Source organism: Mobula hypostoma, chromosome 9 (assembly GCF_963921235.1).
Source record: "Mobula hypostoma chromosome 9, sMobHyp1.1, whole genome shotgun sequence".
In the NCBI taxonomy this organism is placed as follows: Eukaryota; Metazoa; Chordata; class Chondrichthyes; order Myliobatiformes; family Myliobatidae; genus Mobula; species Mobula hypostoma.
In genome coordinates, this window is record NC_086105.1 from 44431508 (window position 1) to 44443742 (window position 12235).

General features: G+C 38.3%; 1 protein-coding gene across 1 annotated transcript in view; it reads right to left on the reverse strand.

Moving 5' to 3' along the window:
- The window catches only part of nampt1 (nicotinamide phosphoribosyltransferase 1), a 47519-nt gene that overhangs the window by 22500 nt on the left and 12784 nt on the right, over nt 1-12235 (reverse strand). Inside the window, exons 3-6 of the mRNA XM_063058191.1 lie at nt 7962-8065; nt 1919-2047; nt 1617-1775; nt 298-434 (exon numbers count right to left, since the gene is read on the reverse strand). Of these exons, the coding sequence (XP_062914261.1) occupies nt 298-434; nt 1617-1775; nt 1919-2047; nt 7962-8065 (529 nt within the window). The remainder of the gene's footprint in view (nt 1-297; nt 435-1616; nt 1776-1918; nt 2048-7961; nt 8066-12235) is intronic.

Below are 12235 nucleotides of genomic sequence, written 5' to 3' on the forward strand. Positions count from 1 at the left end.
AACGCATTTCTACTCTGAAGGATAGGAGTGAGATTTGAAATTTGAACATAAATGAAAATTCAAAATAAATCGAGTTTCAAAACAACTAAATATAACAACTTGGCTAGAGTACAAGTATTGTTTCAAGATTCAAGTGATAAAGCGATGTCCACAAATATGAATATTCAGTTAGATCAATAATATATAGATTAATAAGTAATCTTTCCCCACAGATGCAGTTTCAAAGTCAAATTTCCTTCACAACACATTATAAAACATTTATTGTACAAAAGTAAGTTTAATTATCCAGGTATCTACCTGTGTTCTGCTGCTGGCACTGAAAAGCCTGGCATGGAGTCCTTTGTTCCATAATACTTCTTGATCACTGTGATTCCTGCAACCGTATCAGTTCCTTTGAAGTTTACTAGATGAGCAGATGCCCCTATTCCTGCCGTCTAAAAGGAGAACTTACATTATGAAACCTGGGCGAACGTACCGAAGCATACAAGATATAACACTTGCTTTAAACAGTGAGTTGGGAATTTTGATGTTTAAAGAATTCTGTATGTCCTTGTGCAATAATCACATGTGCAACAAATAAAATGGTTATGTTAACCTTTATTGCAAGAAGATTTGAATATAATATCAAAAATGTCTTAATACTCTTATGTTGGTCCTCAGTGTAACAAGCAATTTTGAGCACCTTATCTAAGGGGATAGTTGTCATTGAGATATTGTAGCATAAGATTCAGAAGAACGGCTCCTGAGATAGTGGGCCTGTCATACGAGGACAGGTAGAATACACTCGGTCTCTACTTTCTAGTATACAGAATCTGCAGCAACCTCATTGAAATGTCCAGAAATTCTTGGAAGCTCAGAATGGCAGATCCAAGGAGGACGTGACCTTTGCCCAGTTATCTTGACTACGGGCCATTGCTTCCAAAGAAAGAGTGCATTTAGGTCTGAATCAAGGAAAAATTTCTTCATACAAAGAGACTCTGAATATTTGTAATTCTTCACCTCAGAGTGAGGAGGTAGCTTAGCATTTAATTGCACTCAATTTTCACCTGATTTAATGATCAAGACATTCCTGGATGTTTTGCGAATCAAGAAATATGGGGACAAGATGTTGGCATGAAGTTCATCATCAGCAATGATCTTTACTGTATGGCAGAGCAGGATCAAATAGTTCTGCTACGTAAATTCGTATTTAAAAAGCAATAATATCAGTATAGTTTAACTTTAAATAAATAAATTTAAATTCAATTAATTGAAAGTAATCTGGAGTCTCATGTACCCTGTGTTAACAATCAGCATGAGCAAGGAAGTTAATTTGCCATGAGTCTTATCCTAACTATGTTTCTCCTTAAAATCTTGTGCCCTACTGATATCTTGACCCTTAGAACAAGAATGTGATTCAGTAAAAACATTTAACCACACTATTCTATCATTCTTGCTTCACACCTACGTAACAATTCCTAAATCCATGGCACCACAATTCACCCTTTGGTAATGAATGCAAAATGGAAATAACTTTAATGAATTTAAAACTTCAAGCAATTTGTTCATCTGGCTGATCTCTTGGCTAAGTCTCTAATTATTCAGTTCCAATTCTTTTAGAAAAATAAATGTCTTACCTCTTGAGAGGAAACACCTCGATAGCCAAAGTCATGAAGCTTATATTCTAGTCTATCCAAATTACCAGCAGTCTGCATTAAATACTTGGCCAAAATTTTCTTCTGCTCTCTGGAATTAGTAGCTACAGAAATTGGATACCAAGTTTGAACAAGGCAAGTCTAGAAACCAAAAAGAAAATACAAGTTCACTTCACAAAAGAATATTTGGTGTGCAAACTATTATGGGAATTAAGGGAACGTCTACAAAAATCTGGAAGCTGCAAATGTTTTTCAGCCCAAAACAACAAAAACTGCATACATACCTCAACCCAATTAGTTAACCAATAACACTCAGGATCTGTATTTTCAACCGTAAAGAGAACATTTCCCCGTGGAATGACACTTCCTTCAGGTACAGCCTTGATCTCTATTGGAAGGTGACCATCATGTTTCTGTAATGGAAAATCGTAACCAAAAAACAAGATAACAGCATTTTTAATTAAAATCCAAATCTAGTACATTTTAATACACTATGGGAAAAACGATGAAAAATGCTGGCTATATACATTCAAAAGTGAAATACAAACCCCCCACCCCCATCAGCAACATCATTCATTCCATTTACTGAGCAAAAAAAGCAACAACCAAAATTAAAACAAAATAGTTTGGAAATTTGCCTGGACACGAGAGGAAAAAGAAAGCTGTGGTTTAAAAACTTCCTCAGCTTCTTCTACTCTAAGTTACCAGATTTGTTAACTGCAGTAAATCCCCAATGATCAAACTTTCTTTCCCATTGCAGGCACCAATATTCTCTTTGGACACCAGTGCAATTCAGCTTCCTCAAATACGCATTTCTGCCAAACTTTGCAACACCCCAACCTCCCTCTTCAATGTTATTAAAACATTGTTTCCCCTTTTAAAAATATTTTCCCCAATATCATTGATGATTTAGCAAGTCTCTTATGCAACACAAAATCATCATCTACCAACCACCCTCGAAAGCACTTCTCTATATTGCAAGAATTGCGTTCACTGAAGATTTCAAAAAAAAATCTATTTTGGGAAGCAAAATGATCCAAAGGTGATGGTGCAGCGACACCTAGGTATCAAGCACACAAATCCCTGCAAGTTATAATGCACATGCCACAGGCAATTAAAGACAGCAAAACAGTATGTTGCCTTCTGACCAGAGGATGCAAGTACACTGTTTGAGGAAGGAAACACTTGAAACAAGAGTACAGCAATGGTTCACCAGATTGATGATGAGGTTGCCACAAGGGATTAGGTAAATTCAGCCTATTTTCTCCAGACTTGCAGGCATAGGTTGGAAAGGTTTATATCAGGGGTTCCCAACCCCTGATCCACGGACCTCTTGGTTAATGGCAGGGATTCATGGCATAAAAAAGGTTGGGAACTCCCCAGTTTAGAGGGACATGGGCCAACTGCAGGCAAATGGGACAAGGTTAGATGGGCGCCTTGATCAGCATGAATGAGTTGGGCTAAAAGTCTTTTTTCTTTGTAGAATTAAATTACAAAGTTTTTATGGAGTTCAAAGTGGCATATGTGAAATGCTATTTCCCCAAGCTGGGGTATCAAGAACCAGTGACAAGTCTCACAATATGGGGACCGGCCATTTAAAACAAAGATGAGAAAAACCCTTCTAACTCAGAAGACAATGAATATTTGGAATTCTCTATCCAAGAAGACATACCATCTGATTGTTGATGTTTTGATATTAAAAGGCAATCAAAGAATTATGGTATTTCAGCAGGAAAGGTGTGATAAACTCATGATTCTGAATGGTGGAGTGCAGAGAAATAGCAGACTACATCTGCTTCTATTACTCATACTCCTTGACGTTAATACATTGTTTACATTCTATGCCTGTGCTAGAAATTCTGTGAAAACAACAATGACGATGGATACTAATCACTGCATGTAACATTCTAAACGCGTCCATAGCTTTAATGCTATACTGTGTACTTACTTTTAGATTAGATATTGAACTGATGTCCCATCGAATCCCCAAGTTGAACCTAGCAGATGTCAGTACCTGAGGGCTAGGTGTCCTGGCTAATATATATATCCCTCAAATGACTTCAATAAGATTTTGCAAGAAGCCAAAAGAATAAACAGCTCAAAACTATAATGCACAAGAACGAGTAATTTTAAACCATTTCAGTAAGTTCTTTTCAGTTATCAGTAGTGGCTCAATTCGTAGCACTCTTCCCTAAAGTCAGAAAGGTTGTGTTTCAGAGCTGAGCATAAAATATAGACTGACAAAATGTTTTTAAATTTATGATTCCAGTTGTCCTCTCAGCTGAATAAAAGATCCACATCACCAGCTTAGTAATGCCAGAATCCCGCTGAAAGATGCAAATTGTCTCCAGTTTGTCAGGAGAGAAGAAATTGAAATTTAATTTTGATTATGGGATAACATATTTTAGGAGATGCAATAAAGCTAAAGAATATTCTGCCATTTCTTATATACTGAATGGTGTGAAAGAACCAAGGAACCTTTAACTGTATAGCTGACAATCCTTATAAAAACATAAGAAATAGGAACAGGAGTAGGCCATCTGGCCCATCGAACCTGTTCCATCATTCAATAAGATCATGGCTGATCTGGCCATGGACTCATCTCCACCTACCTATCTTTTCCCCATAACCCTCAATTCCCCTACTATGCAAAAATCTAGCCAACCTTGTCTTAAATATATTTACTGAGGTAGCCTCCACTGCTTCATTGGGCAGAGAATTCCACAGATTCACCACTCTCTGGGAAAAGCAGTTCCTCCTCACCTCTGTACTAAATCTACTCTCCTGACTCTTGAGGCTATGTCCTCTAGTTCTAGTTATGGCAGAACAAACAGAATAAAGAAATTAAAGTGACAAATTAATTGCTTATCAGCTGAGAAATTACCACAAGTCAGTTAAGCTAACTAACAGCTTGTGTACCATGCAATTCCAGGCTCATTACAGAAGGAATGCAACTACATTGGATGGTGCAGAAGAGAATTAGAAGTTAAAAACAGGGAAGTATATGCTTGAGCTAAAAGGGAGACTGAGGAATTTTGGTGAAGATGTATAAATTATGCAAAGGTCGAAACCAGAGGAAATAGGTTTAAAGTATCTAGTAACACTAAGAGGAAATCAAGAATTTTGTTTTTTCACCCAGAAAGAGCATGGCAGAACTGTAACGTTTCTCCCCTCCTCAACCTACATTTAAAAATAATTGGATGTGTACTTGAAGAGTACAGATTTGTAAGACTACAGTGCTTGTGCTGGAAGATAGCATGAGATGGGAAAGTTGTTAGTTGACTGGCACAAACTGTCCACTTTTGTAATATCCCAGTGTCATAAATTGAAAAATTAGTTAACGAGCACATCTGTTTTTATGACCCAAATACATTTGGAACATTCCAGATCACGAAGCGCAAGTCTTCCTTTTATTGACAAGTAAATCAGTCTTACGTAACTGACAGAGTACATTCTAAGAATCTAATTGCTTCCCTTTTCACCAATTATAACCTAATTCACTTCCCCTTGAACACATTTGTTTTGACAAATTAAGAAATTTCCATGTTAAAGTCCATTCCTTGACACTTGTCTCGGAACAAGAGTAATTTTTTTTTACCCCTAGCAGGGCAAATTCCAAACATTGGTTGTTGAAGAGATGGTAGAGGTATTAATAGTGATCAATCAAGAATTGCTAGACTCTGAAATGGTTCCAGAGGACTGGAAATTTGCAAATGTCATTGCACTGTATAAGGGCAATAGACCAGTTAGCCCGACTTCATTTCAAAGTACATATATGTCACCATATAAAGCCCTGGGATTCATTTTCTTGCAGGCATTTGCAGTGAATACAAAGAAATACCATGGAATCAATGAATATCTGCACACAAGATAAACAATCAATATGCAAAAGACAGGAGACTGTGCAAATACAAAAAGAAAATACAACATAAATAAATAAATAAATAAATAAAAATCAAATCAAATCCAGAACACAAGATAAGAGTCCTTGGAAGTGAGTTCATAGGTTGTAGAATCAGTTCAGTGATGGGGTGAGTGGAGCTGAGTGAAGCTATCCCCTGTGGCTCAAGAGCTTGATGGTTAAGGGGTAATAACTGTTCCTAAAACCTGGTGGTACTGGTCCTAAGGATCCTGCATCTCCTTCCTGACGGCAGAAGAGCGAAGAGAGCATAAGCCGGATGATGAGGGTACTTGATGATTGATGTTGCCTTCCTATAATACTGACCCTTGTAGATGTGTTCAATGGTGGGGAGGGCTGTACCCATGATGGACTAGGCTATATCCACTACTTGTAGGCTTTTCTGTTCAAGGGTACTCCCCACCAGGTTATGATACAACCAGTCAGTATACTCTCCACTGCATACCTTTAAAAGTTTGTTAAAGTTTTAGATGACATGTCAAATCTTTGCAAACCTCTAAGAAAGTTGAGATGCTGCCATGCTTTCTTTGTAATGGCACTTGCGTGCTTGGCCCAGGACAGATTCTCTGAAATGATAACACCAGGAATTTAAAGTTGCTGATCCTCTCCATCTCTGATCATCTGATGAGGACTGGCTCATGGACCTTTGGTTTCCTCCTCCTGTGGTCAATAATCAGCTTTTTGGCTTTGCTGACATTGAGCGAGCTTGAGTAAGCTTCCTTTCTATATGCTGATTTGTCACCACCTTTAATTCAGCAAATGACAGAGGTGTCATCAGCAAACTTAAATATGGCATTTGTGGTAAGATATTTGAACCAATATTAAGGATGAGGTTTCCAGATACTTGAAAGCACATGATAAAGTAGGCCAAAGTCAGCATGGTTTCCTCAAGGAAAAACTTTACCTGACAAATATGTTGGAATTCTTTGAGGAAATAACAGACATGACAGACCGAGAAGAGTCAGAGAATGATGTTTATTTGGATTTTCAGAAGGCCTTTACAAGCTGCCACACACGAGGCTGCTTAATGAGAGACCATAGTATTACAGGAAAGATACTAGCATGGATAGAAGACTGGCTGACTGGCAGAAAGCAAAGAGTGGGAATAAAGAGGGGGCTTTTTTAGATTTTATTGCTGGTGACCATCAGTATTCTGCTGGGATCACTTCTTTTCACTTTATATGTTAATGACCTGGATGACAAATTGATGGCTTTGTGGCCAAATTTGTGGATGGTATAAAGATAAGTGGAACAAGTAGTATTGAAAAAGCAGGGAGTCTGCAGAAGGACTTGGGTAGTTTGGGAGAAGGGGCAAAGAAGTGGCATACAGTGCAGGGATGTTTATGGTCACATGCTTTGGTAGAAGGAATAAAGGCAAAGTCTATTCTCTAATTGGGGAGCAAATTCAGAGATCAGAGGTACAAGGGACTTGGGAGCCCAAGTGCAGGATTTCCAAAAAGTTAACTTGAAGGTCGAGTCAGAAGTAAGGAAGGGAAATGCAATGTTAGCATTCATTTTGAGAAGATTAGAATACAAAAACAAGGATGTAAAACTGAGATTTCATAAAGCACTGGTCAGATTACATTTGGGGTACTATTGGGTCACTTATCTAAGAAAGGATGTGCTGGCACTGTAGAGAGTCCAGTGGAGAATCACAAGAGTGATTCCAGGAATGAGAAGGGTTAATGTACGAGGAGCATTTGATGGTTCTGGGGCCTGTGTTTGCTGGAGTTTAGAAGAATGAGAGTGATCTCATTGAGACCTACCAAATATTGAAATGCCTAAAGATAATGGACACTGAGAGGATGTTTCCACTATAGGGAAAGTATAGGACCAGAGTGCTGTCTAGTCTCAAAATTCAAGGACTGAGAATGGGGTTCATAATAAAGTAGCCATGATGAAATGGCAGAGCGGACTCAATTGGCCAAATGGCCAAATTCTGCTCCTCTGCCTTATGGTCTCAAAAACAACATTAAGTGCCTATATAAAAGCTGCTGAAAAACAACATGCACAAATATAGTATTTTCATCCATGGAAATCAGCAAAGGCACCAATTCTGGGCAAATAACCCATAACTAAATAAAGACAGTAACTGTGACTTCAGCAGCCAATTTAAAAATGTACACAGTATGATGAGCCAAAATATTTAAATACCTTTGAGCCCAACAGCTTTTCAAGAAAGATTATCCAGGAATGGAAGATAAATGTTTTTAAGTTTAATTTCACCAAAGAGTCCAGGATGTTTACCAAGGCTCGTGTGTAGAATAATGCAACTGTAGAATCCTAGCAATAATTAAATGATTTGAAGTAAAGGTGTGTGTGGTGGGGAAGGTGAAAGTGGAACAGTGAATTAACAGTTGAAAGGTTGCTGAAGCAAAATAGTTTCTTGACATTCTTGAATCACCCACCTCAAGGATATAATTCCAGCCACTCTCATTAAAAACGTCATGTTGAAAATGTTCTCTGTAGAGCTCTTTCGCCTCTTGAATTTTTTCCTTAGTTACAACTTTGCCTGTTAAAAATTAGACAACAGCATTTTCATGTACAGATTGATCCAAGTGTGAGATTTCCATTGTACTTATGGTAAAGCTGCTTAGATCAAGCATTCAAAACTACAGCTGTACAAAAACAAACATCTACACCCAGAAGAGATCATTTGCAGTGGTTGATTATAGTTATTAGGCCATTTTGTTCCTAGTGCTAAATACTAATTCTTCTGTAATCAACAAGAAATCAACAAGATATTAATCATACTTTATCAGAACTATTAATATACAGTTCATCACACTATTCAAAATCAAAATTACATGTGAAATTTGAATCTATTTTCCATTGATCTTTAAGATGCAAGTCATTAAATTCTTTCCAGGAAAATAATCAGAAGGCATACTAAAAGAAGAATCTTAAAACAAGTACTTGGGAAAAATTATAAAGCAATCTGATGGGACTAGAGGCAGAATTAAACAGGGGCAATTTTGAGGGCATGAAAGCAAAGTTAACTAACAGGTAAGTTCAGGACCTGCAAAGAGAGTCAAGATGCAATGACACACTTTTAAGGAGAATATTCCAAGTAAAAGGGATTTTTGCTGAAGGTAACTATTACAATCAATGCACCATCCTGATTAAAAAAAGTATTAAGTATACTTTTGTACAAGTGTGTACAGGCCAAAAAATTCGTACTGAATAAAAATGGTGATGGCAGAAGACATATTTCAGTTTCCATAATAGAGAATCAAGTAATATTTCAGAAGTTACTTAGAACTGAAAGTGGGATTGGGAAGGAATCAAAAATTTTGCACCATCAGGGAAGTGAACCCAGTGAAGTGTCAATGCAGGACACTGACAATATGTACTTTATCCTTGATTCTTACAAGATGATTGATGTGATGACTTCACACTCTCAATATTATCTTGCTACAGATGGGACTCCATTAGATTTGAAAACAGCAAATATAACTCCCACCTCCTCCCTCCTTCGAGGAAATAAGGTAGGAAACTACAGGCCAGTTGGTTTCACAGCTGTTGTTAGGAAAATGTTAGAAACTATAATTAAAAACTTGATATCAGGTCACAGAAAGGGAGGAAGCCAGATTAAGGTGTGGGGGGGGGGGCACAAGCTGGCATGTCATAGGTGGAAGAGATAAATGGCAGAAGGAGAAATCTAATAGACAAGGACAAAGGGAAGGAAAACAATCGGAGGGATGTGATTGGCAGATGAGAGTATGAGAAAGATTGAAGAGGAACCAAAAAGGGATTTAAAAAAGAGAGAAGGGGGAGGGGAAGTATTTACCAGAAGTTAGGGAAAATGATGTTCATGCCATAAGGTTGGAGGCTACCCAGAGAGAATATGAGGTAATGCTCCTCCAACCTTCTTACTGTGACAGTGGAGATGGCTATGGAGAGACATGTCAGAAGGAGAATGGGAAGTTAAATTGAAACATGTAGCTATGCCTGACGATGTCCCCATTCTGCAGTTTTTTCTTCAGTCCTTTACATCCTCCACCTGTCCACTCTCAGCTTCTTATGACTTACCCTCCCCCCACTCATGCATCTTTCCCTCTCAGCTTCTTATTCTGGCTCCTGTTCCCTTTCAGATGAAGGGACTCAGCCCAAATCACTGATTGTTTATTTCCCTCCATAGCTGCTGCCTGACTCGCTGAATCCCTCCAGCATTTTGTACGTGTTGGTCAAAATTTCCAGCATCAACAGAATTTCTAGTTTGGAAGTAGCGGAGTCTTTAGTGTATTAAGACAGAGGTAAATTGATACAAGTGGCAAGAGATTTCTGTGGCAGAGAGAAAAAGGGAGATACATAATTAAGTTACAAGCAGGTCAGTAATGGTCAACTTAAGAGAAGGAACAGGCTTTGAGGCAGAATGGGTTACTTCTAATTTGCAAGTCCTCGGAGTATGATGACTTGCTGATTTACGATGCACTGGATAACAGATCTTCCAAAACCACTTGGAGATTCTGTAACCATCTTGGAAAACAATGCAACACCCTGTTCAAGATTGGACCAAGTAGCAATAAATTATAAACTATTTAGCCAAGCAACTCATTTGTGGAATAGCTGGAGTTCATCATAAAACAAGTCATAACAGTACATTTATAAAATCCAAATAATGAAGCAGGGTCTAAGTGTTTTTTTAATCAAAGGGAAGGAGTTCATGACAAATTAATAAAAACTTTTAAAGATGTTAACAACAAGGTGGGTAAAGATAAAACTACAGATGTGTGCTCAGATTTCCAAAAAGTATTCACTAAAGGACCACAAAAGATTACAGTAGAAAACAAGAGCTTACAACATGGAGCATTGTGTTAACGTGGGCAGAGAATTGGACATGAAAAATAATGGGCTGCTTTCAGGTTGGCATGATGCAACTAAATTTGCTGAGAAGGTCTGATGGAGAAATAATGGGATATAAATTGCATGAAGTAAGTAATTAGTTAACTGAAATATAATGAGGGAAATTTTCAGGCTATCCATATTAAATAACAAGAAAACAAATAAGACTATTGTTTCAGTAAAAAGGTAAACATTGCTGTCCTCAGACACAAGACTGCATGAAAGCAGCATACAAACAAGTATATCAGTAATTAAGGTGACAAACATAGGAAAGTCTTACAACAGTTCTGAAGACAACCCATAGGGTTGTCCCATCACTTTTACAAAACCATATTTACACCTGGAAGCAGTTCAGGGGTTGATTCTAACACAGGGGGATGTCTTATGAGGAAGGGTTGAGCAGATGGAAATGAATACAAATTTCTTTTGAGGGCCATCATCATGGAAATTTTCCATGCAAGTCTAAGAACTCTGCATTTTTGTCTATCCACAGGAACATTTCACACCCTGCTTATTAAGAACCCAGTTCCTTCAAAGTATTATTATACCCCCAACAACTTTTCAGGAAGACAGTTTCCAGTACTCTTAATCCTCAGAAAATACAGTCTTATCTATCTTAAGTGGATAACAATTTGGGCAACTCATTTTCAAAATAATGACGCTCATTTCCGCATTCTCTCACAAGAGGAATCATCTTTCCACAGCAAACACACAGGTCAGGCAGCATCTATGGCATCATCTCTCCACATTCACTTTATCAAGGCCCCTCATGATTCTACATCATTCCACTCTTCTAAATTGCCAACGATACAAATCTAACTGTCCAAACTCCTCTTGGAAAGATACCATCCCAGGTATTAGCCTCGTAACTTTTCTTGAGCTATTCCTAATACATTAGCATCTTTAACCCAGGAAACCAATTCTGTAAACTATACTCCAGATATGATATGACCAATGCCCCATATAACTGAAAAACAACTTCCCTTCATTTCTACTGCAATAAATGATCACATTGTTACCTTTCTAAATTACTTGCTATCTGCAAATTAACCACTAGCAAATCATTCTGAGGTGTCCGGTTCCTGCTCTAAACCTAAACTTCATGGAACATCCAAATTAGAGTAGCAGTGCACAACCAATCAAACAGACAGGGCTTAATAAAGGAAATATCCATATTGGGATAACCCAGAGCTCTTTGGACTAAATGGACATGTCTGCAGAACATGTAAAAGTTTAAAGACAGCAATTGGAAACAGCATGCGCTGAGAAGAGTATAGATTCTGCATTCTGAAATTTAAGGCAGAAGTGGATAATAAGATGATACTACTCAAATCACCACAGTAGCATGGCATTAGCATAATGCTATTACAGCTTGGGGCGTCAAGAGTTAAATTCCAGTGCCACCTGCAAGTAGTTCATACGTTCTCCCCGTGACTGCACGAGTTTCCTCTGGGTGCTCTGGTTTCCTCCCACAAACCAAAGACCATAAGACACAGGAGCAGAATTAGGCCATTCTGCCCATCAAGTCTGCTCTGACATTCCATCAGGCAGATCTCAGATCTCACTCAACCCCATACACCTGCCTTCTCGCCATATCCTTTGATGCCCTGACTGATTAGGAAACTACCAACTTCCGCCTTGAATATACTCACGGACTTGGCCTCCACTGCAATCTGCGGCACAGCATTCCACAGATTCTGGCTTAAAAAATTCCACCTTACCTCTGTTCTAAAAGGGCGCCCCTCAATTTTAAGTCTGTGCCCTCTGGTTGTGGATACCCCCACCACAGGAAACATCCTCTCCACATCCACCCTATCTAGTCCTTTCAACATTCGGT